Source organism: Sceloporus occidentalis, unplaced genomic scaffold, assembly GCF_023333645.1.
Source record: "Sceloporus occidentalis isolate IW3139 unplaced genomic scaffold, rSceOcc1.0.p SCAF_1, whole genome shotgun sequence".
NCBI lineage: Eukaryota > Metazoa > Chordata > Lepidosauria > Squamata > Phrynosomatidae > Sceloporus > Sceloporus occidentalis.
The window spans coordinates 242,448,427-242,473,543 of NW_028316981.1; the positions used below are offsets into that span (position 1 = coordinate 242,448,427).

The following is a 25,117-nucleotide window of genomic DNA, read 5'->3' on the forward strand; positions in this document are numbered from 1 at the left end:
ATGCAGTTTGACATAGTTTTAACTGCCATGACTCCATCCTGTGGAATCCCGGAGTTTGGAGTTTGTTGTGACATCAGAGCTCTCTGACAAAGGGGGTTAAATATTTCACATAACTACAAATCCCAGAATTCCACAGCACTGAACAATAACAAAGCAGTGTCAAACTGCATTAATTCTGTGATGCAGTCTTTGTCCTAGTAGTCTATGAGCTATGGACTTTTTTTAAAAAAAATAATAATTACAAACTACTATAACATATTATACAGACTACTGCAATATGTCCTACATGGAGCTGCACATGGAACCAGAAGCTAGTGAATAATACAACAGCTGGTTTGATGTCCGCAGTATCCACATATTTGGAGAAAAATGAGAAATGCTTTTCTCTGCTGTAGTGTCCTGAGTATAAAATACCATTTCTTTGGAGGCATGATTGGTGCTGATCTTGGTCTCATTTTTGTGCCAAGGTAAATGTTATCTCTACAGTGAAACTCTTAGGATTCAAGGACTGTGGCTTGTCTCTGACATGTTGGATGTTGGGTTTCTATACTGTGTTTCATTTCATTCTGTGGAGTATTTTACATAGATGAGAATTCTTTAAAGTTGTTTCTAATGCATGTATGACACCTGAGATCTCCAGATATCAGGAAGCATACAAATATTTGTATAAAATAATACATTTAATAAATTAATATGCCAGTAAGTTAATATGCCATATCACATTTGTAAAGAAGTTAGAATAAGATTAACTGGAAAAAGTCAAACATTCTTTCCAGTTTATTATGGTTTGTGTCTGTCTGCAGTGAAGACTTTTTGTTTTGTTTTGTTCTTCCCTGAGTAGGTAGAATAAAAATCAAGAACAGCATATAATATTAGTCTTAAGAGTTCTAGTGAGTTGCTTGCTTTGCTGTTGCATGTGTCAATATTTGTGTCAATTACTCAAATTGTACAACTCTCACACATTACTCAAATCCTGGGGATATGGTGAAAATGCTCCCATGTCCCCTTGAAGATGTATGGGAGCAAAAAACAAACAAACCCCATTTTGATTGTTTTTTCATAGGTGAGTACAGTGGAGGGTGGTCCTCCAAGGTCTCATGGGAGATTAACTTCCTTAATAGTTAAGGTATGGATGGCCAAGGGTAAACTATTTAACATGATTTGCCATTGGCATTAAGTGTGAGGCTCACTTATGATATGAGTAAGAAAGAGGTCTGAAAGACCATGCTTCATTTTAATTATGTATTGTTTGAATTCCTGTGTGGAACATTCTGATCATTTAACTAAAGTAGCCCTAGAAACCCAACTATCATGTCCTGCATTTTGGTTCCAAGTGGGTGTGAAACTCTGATAAGTTGTCTTGACATGTCAAAACAACCTTCCTTGAGAATAACTAATTTACAGAGATTTCTTCACATCTTTATTGTGGCGTTAACAAATGTCAGGAACAAAGATCTCAAAACATAAAAATCTGAAGAAGAAGATGGGATCATAGCCCTCAAAAGGATTATATAACCACAGCAGGCTGGATATTTTCAGAAGAGAGTTGATTTCCACACAAAACATGTAAATATTTATTACCGTGAGTAACTGTTGAAGAAGCAAACATTCTCCAAAGCAGAGGTATTTTCAGTATTAGCCATAGAAAATGTACTTATTCAAGTCAAATGGATCAAACGGTAACATGCTCTTTCCATTCTGTCACACTTTACAAATGCATCATTTGGAATTTATAAATTCAAGCAAAAGTCATTTTGCAACAGTTCTCCTTGAATGTACTTGAAAGAGTAATTGCATAGATCTTTGGGGGATTGAGAGCTGCAGAAGTTATGATGGATAATGTTTCAATTTACTTCAAGCGCCCTAAAGAACAGGAGAAGAGGGCAGGACCTTTCATCGAAAGCAAAAAGTAAAACCTCTTGGAAGTCTAATGAGAAAACGATCAAATTCTATCAGTAGCTTCTCTACATCGGAGCAACTTTTTAAAAATAAGTATTAAAGTATTAAGGAACACATGGACAAAAGTAATAAACCAATGGAGTAATATAATTTACTTAACTATTAATTTCAGAGTGCCATAAGAATAGTGGAAATGAATAATTTGGAAGAGGTTTCATACTTGTAGAATCATATGGTTTTAATAGAAAACAATTCATTCTCACTGTACCACACATGCAGCACAAACATTCTTATATGCCTAAAAATGGGTCTCTTAAAGCTTTCTCTGAAGATGCCAGCCACAGATGCTGGTGAAAGGTCAAGAAGAACATGGCCACATAGCCCCAAAAACCCACAAAAAACTATGGATGCTGGCCATGAAAGTCTTTGACTTCTCTTAAAACTGTTCGGGTTACTATAAAATTCAGCTCCACTCCGCCCGCAAAAAGAATAACTTGAAGAATAACTGCTTGAATTCTTTTTCATTTATTATCTCAACTTTGTTAATTTTTTTCTACCCTGAAACATTCATTCATTCATTCATTCATTCATTCAGAGCATTTATACCCCATTCTTCAGCCACAAAGGCTCTCAGAGTGGTTTACAGATTGCTAACTTGCCCCCAGGTTTACAATATAAAAAGAAATGGCACAAAAGGAGAAGGGAATGACAATGGGGAAGGTGGTCATGTCCATCAGATACTGATGGTTTTTCTCTCCCTCAAGGCCAGGATGGTGCAGTTGGAATAGAGGGATGGCCTTTCATCTGCCTCAGAGCTAGGAATTTATGGAATATTCTGCAGTCTGCAGTTAGTGTGCAGACTAACACAACTTCAAATCCAGAAACTTGAAGATCTAAACACAGTAACTTGATTGAGCCAACTAAATGTAAAATGTGACTAAAATATGTCCTACAAAACAAAGTCTTTGTCAAAATTGAACTGGGGAAAACCTGTCACTTTATAAACTGATATTCTTCTATTCCAGAGGTCCAAAAGCCAAACCACTTCCCTCAGTCTGTTCACAAATCCTGCCAAAATTCAGTACAACAACAAACAAAGGTGAAAGAACCTACTTCTGTTCTCCTTGTTTCTGATAAAACAAGGTACAGGGGTAGGGGGAGTATGGAGAGTGTGTTCTTTGTCTTAAACTAAAATTTCACTCCCCAGAGATCTGACAGGGTGATTCTAATTTAAAATATGGTAGTCACTCACCATGCACCTTATTTTAGTTCAAATCTCCAGTATTGTTGTTGCTGTTGTTGTTTTTGCTACTGCCACACCACTAAAATACAGTGACAGCATCAGGTGGTTCAAAATCAGCCCATTACATGTTAGAAAAGGAGAAAATGCTAAAATAAAAATGAAAGGGGGACATTTTAGTAGGGATGGGAAGTTTCAGGCAATGCAGTTTCTCTACCCATCCAGTAAGTTACTACAATTGTTATTTGCACAAAATTATTTTTTAATTAATGAATGGAGGTAAGAAACGATACTGCAGATTAGAAGTCTTTTAAACACTTCAACCTGTTGCATGGAACTGAGCACTGATGTTTTTCACCTGGTGCTTTTGCAGCACTAAATGCTGTTACATGGAACTGACTGGAGCAGGGGTGGGCAGAAGGGTTCCTCCTAAGATGATGATGATGATCATGATGACGATTATTATTTGTATCCTGCCTCTCCCTTTTATTGGATCGAGGTGGGTAACAACAAACATAAGAACAATAAAAATAGAACACAAGCTACAAGTAAAAAACATAGCAAAACATATAAAATCCAATTCCCTATCTCCCTCCCACCTTAAAATAGTGTTAAAAACAACAATTCCCAATAAAATACTACCAATAAAGTAGTCAATAAAATCAAGCACAATCACAGTCCGGTGGGAACAGCTATGCAACTGGAGAGTGAACATTCCGAGGAGGTCAATTTGGGAAGCACTGCTGGAAGAGATCCATTTTTATTGCCTTCTTAAAGGCCTCCAAAGATGTTATATGGCGGGTCTCTTCCGGCAGGTCATTCCAGATTTTTGGAGCGGAAACAGAAAACGTCCTCTGGGAAGTTGTTACCAGTCTGGTTTTCTTAGACTGCAAGAGGTTCTTCCCAGAGGATCTGAGAGTGCGGGAAGGATTGTATGAAAGATTGCAGTCTTTCTGCATTTTTACAAGTTTACTCAAGCTGTTTCTTACAAACTATACCAGTGTGCTTAAATATTTATTATTTTAATAGGTGTGCCTATTGATTGCATCCAACTGCATTCATTTTTTTACATACATTCTTATTTCATTACAGATAGACCAGAATGTAAATTCTCATTTTTCTTACAATTTAAGGGTCTTTTGTCCCAGGTTTGTGGTTCTCTATGAGGCCCCATCCCTTTTGTGCACTGAAGTTTTCTATTGCACCATGTTGTAAATTCCCTGCAGTTATAGCTTTCTATTTTCATATATATATTCAGTCTTGGTTCTAATGCTCATTTGTTTACCCAGTTTATAACAATACTAATGGGCACCTTGATAGGAATTATTTATCTTCTCTTGTCAATTATTAGGTAAATAAAAAAAACAGGAAACTTACCAACAAAGAGCTGACTATTGAGCTGCAGACGAATATGCCCATCAGATTGAGCTGTGTGAATCCTCTGAGGGAGCTGATCCACCTGCAATGATGCCTCTTTGATATTTCTTTCAGCCTTCACATAGTGCCACTGGTTGTCATTTAAGGGAGTGGGTGACTGCACTGTGATTTCATTTTGCCCATTTCCCACATCAAATGAAAAAGTCACTTCAGTCGGTGCTAGAAAGAGAAAAGATACCTAAGAGAGTTTAGAGTGCTGGGTCACCAAAACACATCTTTGCACAAAATACATATTTCCATCTTCTCTTTTGTCTACAAAGTAACAGTACATTTTATTTGTTGTGTTGAACCTATGGATTTATCACTTCCATCTTCAAAGTTTTTTTAAAAAAAAATCTTCTGGAAATATATATATATATTTTAAAAAAATATCCTGGTAAATTAAGTTAGTTATGTAACGTTATTCAAGGACTATTGCAACATGAACATTGAACATACAACCTCAATTATATTTCAGTAGTAAAACAAAGGAAGTCAGGAAATACCCTTATTGGCTACCAAAATATTGTAGTGAGCAAGGATTAAATTGATTTTCTGTCATTTAAAGATGGTGCTATATCAGCTAATGAAATGCTCGAACCATCTAACACAATGCCAAAAATATAGAGTATTATGAAATAAACTTATTCCCCACTGATATAAGCATCAAATATTATGCACAATATAATAAATATAATAAACAAACGAATGAATCAATGAATAGATGCAATTATATTAGATGCTTTTACATACCCAGGGCAATATGTACCAACAATACAGGTCCACATTGTTGTCCTCTATGCACTCATTGTTCATAAAGGCACATTGTACAAACTATGCTAGCAAAGATTCTCTCCGTATAATTGTTCTGTTCGTAGAGAAATGTTGATGTACATCAGTACATGCAACCTGCAGACCACCCTGAGCTTGTTTTGTTTTTGTGGTCTAGAGCCCCAAGATGCCCTCTGTATTGTTCTTTGAATCCTCCAGGAAAAAAGTATTCCTTTTTTTTTTAACTTAAGAGTAAGTAAATAGCAATAAAACAAAACTATAGATGAGCTTTTGTGTACTTTCAGTTTTGATATTTATGCATTACTGGGTGTGAGGGAACTTGTGAGAAGCGCCATCATCCCAAATGGTTCACTATGTAGTTCTAAACTGGGATTCCCCACCCCCTCCTTTCATTGATTGCACACATGCCTTACTATAGCAGGGCATGGAGTCAAATGCAAATTCAAAACAAAGAGAGGTGTTGTCTCCTACACAACACTGGATGCCAAGTAGGTACTGTTATGCTTTGCTGCTGCTGTTGCTCCTCCCGCAGGCTTCCAATAGCATAGAAACTGTTAAGCATTTAAGTTCAATTCCACTTAAGGATTTTTAAAAAAATAATAATTTTGTCTTAATTAATCAGAGAACTGGAACACTTTATTCATTAAAAATGTCCAGCTGGCACTGAGTTCTATGAGAGCAGAAGTAAAAACCCAACTATTTTGCCAAAGTAAACGTGAAAGGAATGTAACTGGTCGGAAACTCATAGGTTTTTTTCTCTCTGAAAATTCTGTCTCCTTATTTGCTGGTGTCTGGTTGCTTCCACATCTGTGAGCCACAAGTCTGCTGAATTTATTATAAGCACTCTTGCATTCCATTTTAGGAGAAAGGAGTCATATGCATTCAACAAATAAACAATTTATTCAAAAGATGCTTCCCAATGACCTGAACTCCATCCTCAAAATAGGCTGGGCACCTGGGATAGTTCCTCTAACATTCAGCCAAAAACACAGTGCAAATTCACCACACATTGAAATGGAACTCACCACTTCCCTCAGTCCATATGGTTTTGGTTTGTATTTGACAATTCTGCCTTACAATGTGTAAATTATTAAATGACATAACAAAAAATAATTCAGAGTAATAATTTATATCCTGTGCAATCTTATCTTGAAAAACAGTTTAATCATCATCTGTTAGTAGCCCCAAATATATACAATGAGCCTGTGTGATACGCAGGCACGCTATACGTGGCTTTGATAGCTGCGTGGGGCAGCACATCCCATTCAAATGAATGGGGCGTGCACCCATGGTGCGCGTGTGCTGCCACACCGCCACACTGTCGCATGCATGAGCCCCATTCACATGAATGGGGCTCAAACATATGTGATATTTGGCTTATGCGGGGGGGGGGGGATGGATCCCCCACGTAAGCCAAGGGCGCACTATAATCACAGAATTTAGCTTGCTACAAAGAGATATGTATCAGATTATTACATTTATACTGAAGTTACCAGCTTGAGAGAAACATTATTTCAAGTGCATTCTGACAGGAGGAAACAGAAATAGACCATTGAATCCATCATGCAGCTGAAGAAATTTTTGAAGGTTTTTGAAGATAAATATATTTTACAAACAAGGGGTAACTTGTCTGAAAATACTTTCTACTCAGACAATAAAACTTGAAATTATTTTAGTTTTTGCCTCTACAGAGTTCACTTGTTCTATATTGGCCCTGGATTTTAAAAGTGTTTGGGCTCTCCCATGGAATTAGCTCAAAAGAAAAATACAGTAACTGTAAAACATTATAGTTATATAGTATGATTTTTTTAAAATTTTTTGGATGCAAACTATCTTCATGGAACCATTCATCTTGCTCCACATCAAAGGTCTCTAAAGTCTCATTCTGAAGTTGGACCCAAACACAAGGGTTGTCTGCACTAGCAAAATAAAACTGTTTCAAACTGACTTGAAGCCCACCTGTTCAGATGATGTATGATGCAAAACTGGGTGGAAACTGACATAAAGATGTGCTCTGGGTCTAAAAACTGGAGTAAAAAGAAGCTCTAGATACTCTACTGTATTGCAGAAAATGTACATAAGCACACATAATCACACTGGCATATAAACAGCACAGTGCATGGGCAGGAATGTAGGAAATCCCAGGTGGTATATGGAAATGCTCTGGAGCATGTGCCCTGGGACTGATGAGATGCAGCTGCCAGCACCACTGCATGTTTTTTTTTTTCCATTTGAGAATACAAGTGAATGAGTGGCCAGCTGCACCATCATACCATCAACCTGTCATGCACTCAATGATGCAGAAGTATGACAAACAGGGCAGGTCACCAATAATGCAGTGGATGTAATTAAAACATACATAAACCATACGGTCCATCACAAGGGAAAGGGGGAATCTATGGAGGGCCACTCATGATTGTGCTTTTCCAAGTGTGTCACTGGGAGGTAATTGGCAGTTGCAGGTGCTTGCATGGGAGGGGAAGGTGAAGAAAACAAAAGAAGAGGCGCAGCTTGTCATCACGTGGTACAGACTGCTGAAGGGAGTTTTGCCTGCCTTGGGAGTGGGTCATGAGGACAGCGGGATTTCCAACCACTCTGGGGGGAAAGGGGGGATTGACCCAGTTTTACCTCTTCATCTGGGCAGCCCCTTAGTCAAACTTAGAAATGGCCCACTGGAACTGATGGAAGTTAAGTTAAATTAGTTCTCTCAATCTCAGCAAGTATTCTCTAAATGCAGCTGAGACCCAAAGCACACATTATTTTACAGATGTAGCTTATTTTCTGTGAGTGCAGTGGTGTGAATGTACATCAGCCACAATGTTGTTGTGTGCCTTCAAGTCAATTCTGACTTATGGTGAACCTACCATGGTATTTTTTTTTTTTTGGCAAGATTTGTTGTAGGGGAGTGCCATTGCCTTTCTCTGAGGCTGAGAGTGTGACTTTCCTAACAATACATATTGTTAAATAATGAACTATTTGACATCCATGATGGTGCAGTGGTTTGAGCACTGGACTATGATTCTGGAGCTTCCAATCATGGCTCAACCATGGAGACCCATTGGGTGACTATGGGTAAGTCACACTTTCTCAGTTTCAGAGGAAAGCAAGAGCAAACCATTCTGAACAAATGTTGCCAAGTAAAACCTGTGATAGTTTCATAGTAGAGTTGCCAATTATTCATAAATTACTTGAAATAACACAACAACAACAAAGTAAATGTTTAATTTGTAGTAAGAAGTTTAGAAAATAACACATGCTTTACTGCCAATTTGGATACAATCCATTGTCTACACTTCATTTGAAAGCACAATTCAATTTGAGTAAGGTGGTGCCTGTTATTGGAAATAACAATTCATGAGATGTAATAAAAAGAGACATCCCCTCTGCCAAAAAAGTTTGTTTCATGCACCATGTAGAAGAAAAAGTTTAAGAAATAAATAAAAATAATGAAGGATGCTGTTATATAAAGTTTGACATTACAGCTTTCATGTATTCTGTCTAGCATATACACTTGATGAATACAACTGAAATCTATGATGTGGCATGGAGTATAAATGCAATTTATGATTCATGGTGAGCTTACTACATGAACCTGAACAGGTATCCAAGTAAAAGTGATGATTTCTGCTTGCTCTTCAATTAGAGGAGCTCATTTTCCAATCATATTGGAAGCAGAGCTCCTCTCTGAAATCAATTATTGGCTCTATATAAAGATCAATGGCACTGTATGGAGCCTGCAGAAAATAACAGTGGGTGTTCCAGTGGTAAAACACTCCATTTAAACATGTCATGCAGGCATTTACTTAAGAGATTACTCCCAGCAGGCAGGTGTGAGGACAATCTAGCAAAGGAACAACATCAGGCAAAATTCCAAATAATTTAAACACAGGACTTCTCTTTTAATCAATGTAGAATGTTACATATAAAAAGTAGAATGATGCTGGAAATCTAATTATGTACTTTGTATGAATGTAAAGAGATCTGTGCAAGCATTTATCCTGTATTTTAAATGCTGCACAACTAGTCCCTCTTTTCAAATGTCTGTGGCCTACCTTAAAGATTTCTGTGTATTTAGAGCAAAGATCTGAAAAGAGTGTTATAAGCACGTTTGACTAGAATCCTCTTGTCAGATTACTGGGAAGTACTTTTTCAGGTGTTGCATAATAATGTATCTAGTACCACTGATTTTAGAGAAAAAGAATACTGTATCCAGTACCACCTTATGGAACATCTTTCTTCCAGCTTCACAGTGGCAGCTGAACAGCATTGGGGCATGCACGCTTACAACCAAGAGGTAGAACTTTGCCTGGTACTGTCCCAGGTCTGGGAGAACAACAGCTGCTCCTTCTTCCCTGAGTGTAACATTGCAATCGGTCAAAGCCAGAATGCAGCTGTACTCTCTCCCTGGCCACTTATTGACCACAGAGTGCACCCTGGAATTGTCTGGCCATTGTTGCACATCCAGAGGGAAAGGTGCAGCTATTAATGTTTGAATCTGCCAGTAGGCAGGTGGAGCTTTATGCCTGGTAAAAGCTCCCATGTCCTAACCTCTGGAACTTTGTACACTTATTCTACCAAATATATCCCCAAAGTGCTCTTCAGATCTTCCTGTGACACATATGAAAATCGTTAAGGCATGATATAATAGAAACATTTTGATGCATGACTGACATGCACACCTTCATGTCCATTTTCAGTTTACACATGGTGCTAGACAACGTCTGAATAGATCTAACCTGCTTTTCAGACAGGATAATCCATTAGAGATGTTGCAATTAGTATGCTTTCTATGCAATTCTAGCACTGAGACTAGTCTTTAAAAATAGAAGATTATGCAGTGATTTAAAAAACAGTACCAAAGAAATATCATAAAATACATTATAATGTACTTATATTTTCAAGGACAACATCAAACAGTGCAGCACCTGTCATCCTTTGGCAGCTGTTACAGACTTTTCCACATTTTTTTCACAGCTCAGCATTCTGTGCAGTGCTGAAAGGCTGGATCTACTTGCCACAAGATAAACCCTATCAAAGCTCACTGGGCCAACATATTGTGGAGGTAACCCACTAGAGAATGCTTTTCCTCTTCCTCAAACATACAGCAAGTATATAAGCATAGCTCACCATTTGCTTAAAAGCTAGATAATGAAGACAGAGGAGAGAATAGTCATCCATTTGTTAGCTGGTTTTTAAGAAGGCCTCCATTTGTATCAAGAAGGTGGAGGTGGGCTTCCAGATTATGTTGAACTACAAGTCACATAAAGTCTGGTTTGCATAATCAATGATTTAGGGTGATGGGAATTGCAGTTCAACAACATCTAGAGGCCCACAAGTTGATCATCCATGGTGTAGGCACTAGGAAAAGGAGATAGCCTATGAACATGTGAGGAAAATATTGCAATGTGAAATGATGTTGTTGAACATAGCAGAAAGTCCCGATTTCTGTTTACCACCCACCATTTCTATTTACTCTCTTCAACCGACACTTAACATACCCTGCCCACTAAGAGGTATTGTTCTAATTATCTCAGTTCTGTGAATCTTGGTGTTCTACGTGGGCTGCTGATGTCCCCCCTTATTATTCTATTTTTGACTAGAAAAAGATTAGCATACAGATAATTGCTGTAGTCACAGGAAAAAAACAAACAAACAAACCCTCATGTTCTCTTGACCAACCAGTGTCAACTGTCAGGGCCTCAACAGCATATTTTTGGGTGAACATAGGATGGCATGAAGCAGATGGTTTGTGGTAACCTGTCCTAGCACTTTCACAACATCCAAATGTATACAATGCTTATTTAGGGGAAGAGCTGATCCTGCTCATTTCTTTTGGGCCAGTATAATGTATATATGTGGCTTCTTCATAAGCAAGGAAATATCTTTTTAAAAGTGAAAGAAACAAAATATAAATGAAAGAAACTGAGAAGTGCTAACTGCCCATCTTTCAGTGGATAAAAAGCATAATTTATGTAATCCCTTATCTTCAAACCAGAAAGGTACATCAAAGGAGGTTTGAAAGGACCAATACTTGAAAGGAGAATATGGTAATGGATTTAGATAGCTGCAAAAAGTATGCATTGCCAAGTTCTTTTGTTGTAGGTTCTAGTCAGATAGCTACAGTGATCAGTCTGTTTTCATGTGTGGTTATATTTTGAGTATCTGACCTATAAAGTCTCAATTGAATATCTTATTTATATATTAATAGTATATCATTCCACCAGTAGAATCTATAAATTTAGTCCATGTTTATACAGGTATGTTGCTTTGACATATGAAACTTTGCATGTTTGTGTCTCAAACCATATATGAATAAAATTACTTCTGGTAACTCATGTTTCAATTTTCTTTTATTAAAAACAAGAGTGGAGCACTCTGATGCTGTTATGTAAAGCCAAAAGGATAAATCATATATTCGTTTCTATGCGTTTGAATGTAAATTGCCAATTTACGTTTGACTGCTTATTAATTGTTCAAAGTCACTGCATGTTTTGTAGTTGAAAAATTTAAATGTTAATAATAAATAATGTGTCAAGTTCAGGATGCAATTCAAAATGGTAATACACTTGAAAGGTTTTAACATTATCATGACATTAATAATTGACCTCATGTAGTTGCTAAAAGAGAAGCAGTTTTATTTGTAATTTAATGTTGTGCCTTGTTTTTTTTAAAATGTTCTCTTTCCTAAGATGTGGTCTTGAGACATTTAGGCTGAAACTCCATATCCACTTACATGACTGAAGGCTCATCTACATTTGTCAGAATACTCCAGGCTACTCCTTACCTGCTGCAGCAAAACACGCTGACAAGGGGCAACTGCCTCCCTTTTGAGCCATGAGTCATTCTGAAGTCAGAACAAGGCACCTATCCCTATTCTGACTTCAGAGCAACTCACAATCTTGCAGAGACAACATGGGAAGGAGGCCACTTGATGTCACTGTGTTTTGCTCTGGGCTTCTGGAAAATGTGGAGCAAAAAGTAAGGTGGTTTTTAATGCGGCACAAGGAGTGGAAACCCCAAATCAAGTCTAAACATTGGACATTACTGCAGAGGGCTCCTTGCACGGGACGAGAACGGTCCAAAAGGGGCCGGGAAGGGAACGGAACGAGCGGGGGACGCATTTTACTGCATACAGGAAGTCCTTCACTCATTCTGTTCCCTTCTCTTCCATTCCCAATCCGCCCTAGAGGAGGTGATTTTTGAGAACTGTTCTGAACAGTTTTCAAAAATCGCCTCCTCTGGGGCGGATTGGGAATGGAATGGAAGGGAACGGAATGAGTGAGGGACTTTCTGTGTGCAGTAAAATGCGTCCCCCACTCGTTCACGAACCCTTCCATTCCGTTCTCGTCCTGTTCCATGGAGCCCCTGTGTAGTAAGGTTCTTTGAGTAAACAGCCCAGACCCATTTGGAATTTGAGGCTGCATAGTAAAAACAGCACACAACCAGCCAAAGGGAAATTTGGTATATATAGTTAATGTAAACAAGCTTGAAAAGGTCAGTGCTCTTGCCTGTCTCTCCCCCCTTATAATGTGGTAAATTCGACATTATTTGGCCTTTGGTAAATTCAACCACATTGTTGGTATCTTTCTCTGTCTCATATTCTTGAGAAGAGATAAGACAAAGTATATGGTTCTGTGGTTTGTTTAGCCACTCCCTCTTTGTGCTTCATCCCCACAGTTGCACTCAAACTTGCCAAATGTATAAAGTTCAGGGACAGCTCCCTAAGATTTAATTCCCTTTTCTAAAGTCAAAGCTCTCCTTGGATTTTTATTCCTTTTGTATCAACGCTATAAATGATAATTCTGGTCTGTTATTGAAACAGATTTTTTGTAAACTCCTCTGTTTTTCTTTCTTTAATTCTGTATTGTTACTATCCATAATGCTGTTATATTGCTGCTTTTTTGTCTGCTATACATTTGGCCACTGTTACTTCAATCTTTTCTACTTTGCTCCCTCTTTCAGTTTTCAATATTGTTGTAAGCTTGACAGCCTGTTTCTTTCTGACAAAACATGTTTTCTACTCTTATGTACACTAACAGTGGTTTTGATAGAGATCCAACATTGAGCAGTGGTTTTAGTGTTGGATTATGGTTCTGGGAGACCAGGATTTGAATTTCTACTCAGCCATGGAAACTTGGTGGGGGACCAAGAGTAAGTCATACTTGTTTCTGCCATAGAAGAAGACAGTGAAAAACCTCCTCTGAATACATCATGCAAAGAAAATCCCATGATAGGTTCACTCTAAGGCTACTCTAAAACAAGGATCATCTCCTGTAGGAGGTTCATTTTCTGACCCTATCTTTTTAGCTTCTGCTGCCAGGTGAAGGCAGTTTTCAATACAGTGATATATTCAAGTCTTTTATCTCAAGTCTCTAGTCCTTGCAAAACACTTTGAAGTTGGGTCTCACCTCAAGTCTGAAATCTGCTGCTCCTAGGGAAAGTTTAAGAAGGCTCTTGTGCTGTGCAGCAGGGACAGGCTGCTGAGTAGATCTCAACACCCACCACAAGGCCAAAATGCATGGACATTATTGGAGGGGAACAGCAAAAGCATTAGGCAATGGGCTTGAGGCAGGGGTCTATAGGAAGTGGGAGCTTGCTGTATAGCAAACATAGTCTACCACTTCTATCACATGACCAGAGGATTAAAAACAGTGAGATGGAAGCATTAAAAATGTAATGACTGTGTTTTAATTATGTTCTAACCCACCTTGAGTGTGAGGAGAGGTGGGTAAGAAATAAAATAATAATAATAATAATAATAATAATAATAATAATTAAAGGGACAAATTGGTTTTCTGTTCTGTAAAGTTTCTCGATGAAATTGATTGCAAGTCAAGTCACTGTGTCATTTATTTCTGCTTAGAGTCCAGTTTGAATCACTGAAGCAACTTTAGTCTGACTTAGTCTACATTACTGGCTTTTAATTAATCTTGTAATTTTTTTTAGCTGACACTGGAATAAGTTTTAATTCCTAGTGCTTGTTTTATTGCAGGTTTGGTTGAATGTTGTTATTTGTCCTGTATTGTTGAGAACTGCTGTAGAAAGGCTACATTTAAATTCTAACAATAAACATATGTAAATAATGTCTTTGGCATGTGAAAATACTAATATATTTTGGAGCACAGCTGAGTGGGCACAGAGGAGCCTTTAAAAATCACCCACGATCAAGGGCTTTCCCAGCAGATAATGATCACCAATTAGCAGACACTAATCCCTTTGCATATCCTCCCACCCTGAGGCCCTGCCATCAACAACAGAACAATACACAGATTAACATGGAAATCATTCCTCCCTACCCAGGGTCTCTCTCTCTCTCTCTCTCTCTCTCTCTCTCTCTCTCACACACACACACACACACACACAGTATATCCAACTCTCTTCCATGCCAGCATTCTCTGAAGATGCCAGCCACAGATGCTGGCAAAACGTCAGGAATAAACTCTTCTAGAAAATGGCCACATAGCCCAGAAAACCCACAACACTTTTGAGTTACTTTTATAGTTACAGGGGAGACATCACTAAATGGTGACACTGCTAAATGGAAATATATTACATAGTTCAAGTACTGACTTTTACTGTGCTGGGGACAGCTTTTTCGGGTTATCTTGTGAGCTCTGAGATAACAGAGGAAACTATATTTTGTACCAGAAGCCAGTAGCTTGCATCATTCAGATGATTTGTTATACATAGTGTAAACAGGTGATATAACATCATTTGAAAAATGTTATTTTTTTACAAACTGAAATGTTAACAATAACAAACTGCTGCACATGCCAGAACTACAATTTCTACTGATTAGGATTTTTTAAAGTAACTTTTCAAGAAAAAGAAAACTTTTACTGCATCACTTTCTCACTGTGGCAAAAAATGCTTCTGAAAAGAGGAAAGCAAATTTTAGAAGAAAGAAAACTCTCTGCTATCACTGCAAGCCATGATATATAACTCTTACCCAGAGGTAGTTCCAGTGTCTGAAGAACTTCTCCAGCCGTGTGTGTTAAGATTTCTTTTCCCACTTCAGCACATCTATGAATATGCTAACAATTAGAACTTCTGTGACAATTCTAAATGTATTTGTTTGCTTCTGTGTCAGATTCTGTTGTTTGTTAAACCAAGAGCCCATTAAGCTCTTATTATAGTTTCTAAGGTTCCACACTGTATTGCTAAAACTGTAGTTTTCAGGTTTCATGACTCTCAGAGGCTCTTGGCTTATTGTATCTTATGGCTGTTCACATCAGTACAACAGAAGGCAACACAATTTATATTGTTGTTTAATATGCAAAACATTAGGAAAAGAGCAAATTTATGTTTTTCCAACCTTCACTTTGGGAGGTCAATCTGCATTAAGGTTCATTACGCATCATGAATTACAGCGACTGTGTAGATAAGCAAACAACAAAGCTAGCAAGTTAAATTAATTTGGCTTTATGTTTGATTGGCCTTACATGGTTGGAACACAGGAAGCACCCTTCACCAAGCTCAATATTATATTTCATTGTCAGTGGCTCTCCAGACTCTAGAGTGCCATAGTGGGACTACTACTAAGCCTTTGAATTGGAAATTCCAGGGTTTGGATCTCACATCTCCTGAATCTAAACTGTATGCCTGATCCAGGGACCAGTTCAGCCAACATTAGGGCAACTGAAGCCCTTCCAAGATACAGCATAATGGGAATTATTTAGGATAATCCTCATCCTGGAGTGACTTTATGCTTGCATTGTGCTCAAAGATGTTTGCTTCTCCTATAATTTGTTTTCTCCATGATCTTAATCTTTCCTTAGAGCTCACAGGCTCTTCTATTAGTGCTTTTAACCATCACAGTAGTTCTAGCAGCAGATTATTATGTCAGCAAATTTTGGAAATCAGCCAGGAGAAGAGAATTTTTCTAGTAGAAGAATATTTCTACTGGCAGAAAAGGCTTGTGCCTGATCCTCATCCCCTGCATTTGTTGTATGTTTGAGTTATATTGCAGTTTTTATAAACAGAAACCAGCCATGCTTGAAAATACATGTAAAGCTCTTATTACCTACATTTTGAGAAATTATGCTACCATTTCAGTCAATTTACTAAATTTCCTACAGAAAATCATTATTGTGTGCTCATTTTTGAAAGTCTTGTATTTTAAATGGGATAAATAACCCTGTGAGTGTATTATAGAATGTTATAGTTGCAAGACCCAAAAGTAGATAGCTACTATTAAAGGTATAATTTTCAAAAAAAAAAAACACTGCATACTTTCCCATCTCTCAGAAATAACTAAATGATTTCCCTTTATTTTTAAACACACGCACACACACACACACCTGAATGCTTCCAACTACCAACACGTACTAACAAAAAACAAAACAAAAATAAATCCTAATCTTAGACCAGATTAAAATTAAACATACAGGGGGTAGAAAAAATCCACAGTAGTAATAAGAGAATGGTGTAACATTGTAGAAATGACCAGATCATTTACCAATAACAAATTAAAATTACATTTAAAGTGCTGCATTTAAGATATAATCATGTTTAGCTTCAGAGGATCAAGTTGTTTAGAGAACATCCTTCTTGCCAGTCCAAGGATAACAAATTTAATTGAGCTCTACCTAGCTCAATTCGCTAGTAGACTAGACCTTTTTTAAATTCTTAATGAGTTAGTCCAAGGAGACATTCCTGAGGAGTTTACATATTTCTCCTTTAGAGATTCCATAGTGGGGTGGGGCTTCCACCTTCTGTGGGGCAGGACTTCTGGGGGGGGGGAACCAAGAAACACCCTTTCAACCTCAGGCTAGCAATAGCAAATCCCCCTCTGATGAAACTTGCTAATAAAAGTCCATGATAGTTTCACATTAGGGTTGCCATAAGTCAGAAATGACTTGGAGGCACCACACATAGTAATGATCTCTTAGTCTCAGAGGATGGCAATGGAAATCCCCCTCTGATGAAGCTTGCCCCATTATAGTTTTACCTTAGGTTGCCAGGAATGACTTGAAGGCATGCACACACAAACACACACATCACACACATCTCACTCTCTCAGCCTCAAGGAATGGCAAGGGACCCACCCTCTAAAGAAAATAGCCAAGAAAACTCCACTATAGGGTTGCCACATAGGTTGGAAAGAACTTGAAGGTGCACAACTACATAACAACAACAACAACCTTATACAGCTCCCCTTTGGACTTAGTGGGGCAGAGTCAGCTCCCTCCCCACCCCCCACACACTCTCTCATACAAACACACACATATACACACCAACCCATATATACACACACATATTTATATATACACTCTGTCACACATATACATCCCCCAGGCAGATACACACACACACACACACACACAGAGAGAGAGAGAGATAGAGAGAGAGATGGCATGCATGCCATAGGTTCACCACCACTGGTATAGTGATTTTAATTTTAGACTATGATGCCAGCATAATAGAGTTCAAATCCCTAGTCAGCCATGGAAACCCACCAAGTGACTTTGGACAAGTTAGGGGCTGTGCAGACTGGCAGTTTGGGCTGGCTTGGGGTCGGAGTCAGGGCATAGCATCTATATGACACACACCCCAGCCCAGAACCACATGATGTCACACACCACACCGCGTCTAGTGTCATGGCACTCATCTGGCGCTGTGTAATATGACACAGCACTAAAGGGGCATTGCCAAACTGCAGCAATGCAGCTATCATGCCCTTTGCAGGGCGTAAAAAGCAGCTACTTTTTTCGGCTCCTTTTTGCATCCTGCAAAGGTCAGATCTGGGCCATGGTGTGCAGTTGTCATGGCCCCAATCTGGCTGTAACAGAGATGGCTCCAGTGTGTACAGCCCCTTAGTCTCTTAGCCTAAGACAACAACAGTGGCTAACCCACTCTGAACAAGTCCTACCAAGACTTGGTGATAGGGACCAAGCTGAAGGTACACAACAACAACAACAACAACAACAAATCCTAATCTATGTAAAAAAAATTCCCTATTGATCCAATTCTCCATCTCATCTGCTTCTGTTTTTTGAATTGTAGAATTGTTGGGAAGCTAAGTGGTGGATCATTTACCAGCTCCAAAGTCTTGCCAACTTAATGAAAGATAGGGCTACCAGATTTTTTGAATGCTGATAGAGTCCCCACCCCACCCCCATAAAAGTCCCTCCTTGGGATTAACTCTACTACTTCCAGACTGTTGTAGGTGAGGGCACCAGCCCTTGAAGACTAGAAATGCTTTGAATCTAGAAAAACATTCCAAATCCATCCATTTTCATGGACACCCTGTTCTCAACAAGTAGTACTGTCTGTGCACCTGTAACTGTGATTTACAGGTTGGAAGTGCTTCCTATAGCTGAATACAGTAGCTATATATTAACGTTCACCAATCAAAGGACCTGCGGGGTAGGACTGCTTTGTATGCTTTATGATTTTTCTCATGTTGCTCTTCTTTACCTCCTCAACATCTTTGCCTTATATCTAAAGAGAACCATCATTCACCATTTTGTACAATCTGACATTTCCCTTAAGTCTAGTCTTTTCTGGTAGCACAAAGTGGGGGAGGAAAGAAGAATTACATTTGGACTGTGTGATAATGTAGTGTTGCAAAATGGCTCCACCTATAATTTAGCACAGTAGTTCCCAAACTTTAGTTCTCCAGACATTTTGGACTTCAGCTCCCTGAATTCCTGATTGTTGACCAAATTAAGTAGGGTTTCTGGGAGCTAAAGTCCAAAACATGTGAAGGGCCAAAGTCTGGGAAACACTGAAAGTTTTACTCTTAAGCCAGCAGTCAGCCTCCCACCTGTAGGTTAGTTTCTGTCTGGACATTGATGAGCATGTTCTGGGCCAAACTGTTCCCACAGCAGATTGCTTGCTCTCACCTGGACTGAATTAGGCTGCTGTTCCTCCACTTTATTCCTCCACAATAGTGAGCACCCATTTGTGCCTTTATGGCATTAGAGGTCATCCTAGCACCAGCTGTGTAGTAGTGTGATGGATTGGAAGATGGACCCTCTTTAGTCTAAATGGTTCACACAATTAGAAGTTGTGATACAGGAGGGCATCCATCTGTGTAGACAGGATTTGGGACAGGCAGTAAGTTATCTCTAGATCTGAGGTTTGGCTAGTTTGTCCTGTCAGTTAACCCTCTGAGACCATCTATTTTCTGATTTCTTAGAACTGAATTCTGATCTGGTGTTCCAAAAACTTAAAATTGATGGAATCAACAGAATTTACCTGGGTGTTGACTCACCTTTCACCTGATTCAATGCCTTTATTCCAGATGGGACTAACCAATGGTCCAATATGAATTTTGCAAAGTTATAGCACTAGTTTCATCCAGCCTTCTATGCCTTTTCTATTTTTGGGATTCTTGTGGTTGGAGTGGCATGAAACTATATTGTTTCTGCCAAACAGAATAAATTAAAGGGAATAATTACATATTTGAAAAGGTACTATTAGAATTTGGAGTGGCTCTGACAAGGGGCAAAAATCATTCTGCTTATTTAGAATGACGCTCCACAACTGGCACCATTTAATGATTGTCCAGCATTTCACCTATTCACAATAGTAAAACAAGGAGGCAATTCCAGAGTTTGGGGGCAGCTACTGAGAAGACCCTATCTGGTGTACCCAGCAACCATGGCTGTGAATGTGGTAGGAGGGAAAGAAGGGCCTCACCTGAGGATCTCAGGTCTGGGCAGGGTCACATGGAAATATAACAGTCTGACAGATATCCTAGACAGTTGTATCTTATTTCTCATTAAACAAAGACACAAGGATTTAAGTATTGGTTTGTCCATTCCTGATTGCAAAGGAGTGCAAATTACTGCAAATTATATTGAAGCACAGAATTAATGTACAGTAACAAAGAATAAAAAGTGGCTGCCCTTTGGTCAGGCAAAAAGAAATGAGTGATAAGTGTTTCATTTGCTTAGAGAAGGGATGAGAATTATTTAGACTTCTAGATGATGTTGGATTATAAATCCCAGAAGCCCTAATGAGCATGAACAATTGTTCAAGATACTGGGAATTGCAGTTGGAGGGCCACATGATTCCCACTCCTTGTTAGAGTTTGTCTAACATATGACTTCTCTTGCTCCTAGGTTGACAATGGAATGCAATGTATTCTTGGAAAAGGCGTGTTACCTTCTGTGAGACATCCCCATGCCAAATACCAAATGTTAGTCATCTACATCACATAATCAAATGATTTTAGATTATAACTCACTATTTAAAGAGACTAATTAGTATTAAAGGGGCATTCATTCTCCACTCTTGCCCTGTGGGAGCCATCTGTAAAAGTCACAGACCACTCAAAATTGCTTGCAAAAGTATCTGAGCAGCCAATTTAAAGTTCATATATACAGCTGGTGGCAGCTCAAATGCTGGTTAAATATCAAATCCTTTCAGTCAGCCATCTCAATTTCCCCCCCTGCAGATTTAGGAATCAAGTCATTCTAAAATTATGCTGAACACATCATCTAAACATTTAAATGAAACAGACTAAAGAAACTTATTCAAATTAGACTTACAATGAAGTTCTATCCTTATGAAGTCTTTAATTCCCAGATTTTCTAAAAACACTCCCGAGGAAGCTGTAGTCTTAAAGAAAAAAGACACATCTGCACTAAGTTCTCCATGAAATGTGGGGAAATGAAGGTACGAGGCCTCAGTGTTGAAGGAAGCAGCGTTCCAAAACTCTCCTAATTGCAGAAGGAGAAAAAAGTTGAGAGAGAGAGAGAGAGAAAGAGAGAGAGAGAACACTGTTAAACATCTGTTGTATTAAAAAAAAGGGGGGCAGTCAATTAAATATATGAACACGTGATACCCGGTATTCCTCTTCACTTGCAGTTGCATATTGATCTCAGTCCAGATTTCCATTGATGCTACATGATACTTAAAAGACTGTATTCTCCCATATGATCTTGCCATCTGTTGCTTATAGTGATTAGCGAAGGTCCCGCACTGTCTTCACTACAAACACTGTCAATGGCTATCCAGAAGACAGCCTTAATCAGCACCACTGGTCTCCCTTGTTCTGCAAAGTCCACTCTGTTTCTTCTTTAATGGACATTTGGGCAAATCAAAACAACATTTTACTCCACAGTGATCATGGACTTAAATGATTCTGGCTGAGGACCACTTTTTGCTGATTTTTCTGTTTCCTACATCATTGCACTTTTCTATTGTTCTTTTTTCATGGCTCATTTTAGTGCTCATCTTTTGTTGTTTTAGTGTGATTCTTAATCACCTGTGGGGAAGGGAATCAAGTTCAGGACTGAAATATTAGTTATAAATACTGTATTAACAAAGTTAAGAAATAAATGCTGATATTCTACATTGGCTGCTTTCTGTATCAGATACTTAGAGCTCATCTGCACTGGTGAAAAACTGGTGCTGGCAATCCTGATTATGGCGGGTTACAAACGGCTCTCAAGGGGCCGTTTTCCCGCCGCCGCCATTCGCTGCGTAGGGAAGCCCCAGCTGCCAGACCGCGAGGCTTCCCTGCGCAGCAAAAAAGGAGCGGCGAAATGCCGCTCCTTTTTGGAACGCGGAAGTGGCGCTGCGAGGGGTGGAGTGCGTCCTCGCGACGTCACTTCCGCTGCGACACGTCTGGACGCACAGCGTCCAGTACGTCAACATGGCGGCGCCCATGTGGATGGGCACCGCAAAAAACTACGCGCTCCGCGCGTACTGGGAGAAAGGGCTGTCAGGAAGGTAAGAACCTTCCTAACCCTAATACGGCCCTTCCTAACCCTAGTACGCGCGGAGCGCGTACTTTATGGCGGTTTGTAACCCGCCTATGTAAAGCTATTTCTGGGGAGGAGCTATGGTTTTTTGTCCTTTAACTATGGCACTTTACAGAGCACCCAAAAAGGGCGCTCTGCCAGCACCCGTGTTTGCTGCATGAGGGAGCCGCAGCGAACAAACCACACGGCTCCCCCGCACAGCAAAAAGAACCCACAAAAGCGGGTTCTTCTTGCGGTGCAGTTGTGACACTGCAAAGCACCGATGGTGCACTTGCGGTGTCACAACCAGGCTGGGCGCTAAGCGTCCGTCACATCAAAATGGAGGCACCCATGTGTATAGGGCGCTGCCATTTTTATGCCCCCAGTACATACTAGGGGTGAGGCCTGATTGGACACTGCATCCTCGGCCAACCCCTAGTATGTACTGGGGGCGGAGCAAAGGCCCATCTGTAACAGGCCTGACTTTGCTCCAGACTAAACATAATCAATGGAATTCCCAGTGTTTCCTAGAAACCCCAGAGTGACCACAGGTTCTTTTGGCATACGGATAGCTGGACGTTGGGTCTCATTTGGCTCGATCCAGTTGTCCACATGCTAACAGCCACACCACCACCCTTCCTCACACTAAACAGTGCAGGGGACTTCCCACAGATGCAAGTGGCAGTGTAGATGTACCCTACATAGCAATCTCCCCATTTCAACTTACCATACCATACCATAAAACCTTTATTAGGCATCACAAAAAACAAAAACAAAAAAAAACAAAAAAATCATACAAAATTTAAAATTTTAACTAAAATTATTAACATAGTTATTTTAAAATTCTATCCTTCTAACATGTAATTCTGTGCACTACAGTTATTCAGTTTATGCCAGATTTTTGTTGCCTCCATTAGAAAATTTGCCATCAATCGTGTAATCTGCTCATTACAATCCATTACATTACATTTCAACTTAAAAAGGAGGTCTGTTCAATTTCAGTTAGGGTTCAAAGAAGATAATGTTTCCAACTGGCTTCCAGGATGCAACAAGGAATAGCGACAGGCCCTGGTTCTCATTGTCGCAGACTCACTTGCTGGTGGAAAGGGGTATTAACATGCTCCTCTTTGGGGCATTGGGTGGGAGAGTGTATTTATGTAGTGTTACAGTAAACGAATGTAGTCATGCTGAATACAAAGCAGTTATGGATCCATAATTTTAGAAATCCATACCTGCAATACAGATTACTAACCAAACACTGTATATAGTACATGAGTGAACGTGTAGATCACTCAGTCAGTATCAATGGAAGGAAACAACTTCACATGAACATACCATGCTTTCTGCCATTAATTAATTTATTTTTACATATATCCTGCCTTTCTCCCCAAGGGACCCAAGACAATTTATAAAAGATACAACTAAAAATTTGATGATAAAAAAGTTAATACTCAGTGAAACTAGTTACCACAGTAAAATGGTAAAATTCTTTAAAAACATAACAATGGGGTTAAAACTACAGCAACAGCAAACACACCCAAACAAACAAACAACCCTGTCTATGAGGCAAAACACACCACCCTTTTGTGCTGCCTTCTGGGTGATGTGGAATTGTGGTGTTTACACGCCGCACACTCCCAAGCCACCCAGAAGCTACCCAGTCATTTACATGGGGAGCAGCTTCCAGGCAGTCCAGCAGCATGGCTTTTATATGCTATACAGTGCCGGAGCACCTTAAAGCTGGCTTCCAGCTGCTGTGGGGTGGAAAGCCTGGCTTTTGCCACCTCCAAAAGGAGTGGCTCCTTGCTGCTCCTTTTTTTGGCCAGCAAAAAGGCAGTTTGGAGCCACAGAGTGCTGTTGCCAGAGCTCCAATCCAGCTTTGGAAGGGGCAGTCTGTTTTGCCCCTATGTTTTGTGTCATTATACTGGAGTACAGTATAGATAAACTCCATCCTGTCTGAATCTACCTCTGAAATGCAGAAATAATTCAGTTTGACACCACTTTAACTTCCATGGATCAATGCTATGGAATTCTGGCAATTATAGTTTTGTGAAACATTCAGTTTTCTCTGTCAGAGAGTTCTGGTGGCACAACAAACTACAAATCCCATAGCCTTGAGCCAGAGCAGTTAAAGTGGTGTTAAAGTGAATTATTTCTGCAGTGCTGATGCAGTCCTAAAAAACTAGGATTGGGCCATCAGAATGCTCTGTTGCCTGTGGCCGAAGCACGTGGTAATGTTACATGAAATAATCAATTGCTTGGTAGCTAATCTATTTAGAAGTTTGTGGACATTTTAGTTAGCATTGATATCACTTTTTACATTTTTAATAAAACTCAGGCCCAAGGTGATATGTTTGTCACGACACTGCACATTTAAATGCACCTTGATATTTCTTCTAAATTCCAACAGTTATGCTTGTCACTTTCATGAACTCTACTGCTTTCTAAATCAAATTAGGCAACATCTTTCAATGAATACCAAATATAGTTGTCCCTGCTAACTCCATGTTGTTTAAGACTGAGATAATACTAAAATTAAAAGTTTTAAATGCTAGCTACATCAGTTTCCTGTTGTTATCAAGGTGGTTGTGTGATACTGGGATGCATCACTATGGTTGGTGTCACCCCAGTGCGGTAACTCATGCTGTCACCCTCCAGCCAGCCCCTTTTGCCAGTCAGGCTGTCTCTGCCATGTTGGGGATGGACTACTGCCACTACTCAGCAACCTTCTCCAGATGTGGTGGAGTTGTTGAGTGAGTGGAAGAAGTAGGTGACTCACTGTCCCACCCAGCCAGTACACCCACCAGATCCAGAAGGCAGCCTCTTCCCACCAGCAGCTGCTGTTGATGGTGGCACGCTCCTATTGTCTGGTACCCATTTCCCCACTTGGCCAACAGCCCTGCCAGATCTGTAAGGAGCTGTTGGGCAGCTGCAACCAACAACAACAACAATCCTACTGCCAGAGTGGAGTGGCTACATGAACTGCACCTACTGTACAAATGCAAACATTATATTGCTATGTTTATATCACTGGCCATTGATAGCATCCTTCTTAGTGGACTGGTGAATCCAT

At 39.5% G+C, this 25,117-nt stretch overlaps 1 protein-coding gene across 1 annotated transcript in view; it reads right to left on the minus strand.

Annotated features, from left to right (window-relative positions):
- Positions 1-25,117, minus strand: part of LOC149323688 (contactin-associated protein-like 4) — a 351,361-nt gene that overhangs the window by 39,815 nt on the left and 286,429 nt on the right. Inside the window, exons 16-17 of the mRNA XM_089491044.1 lie at positions 20,848-21,018; positions 4,517-4,735 (exon numbers count right to left, since the gene is read on the minus strand). Of these exons, the coding sequence (XP_089347170.1) occupies positions 4,517-4,735; positions 20,848-21,018 (390 nt within the window). The remainder of the gene's footprint in view (positions 1-4,516; positions 4,736-20,847; positions 21,019-25,117) is intronic.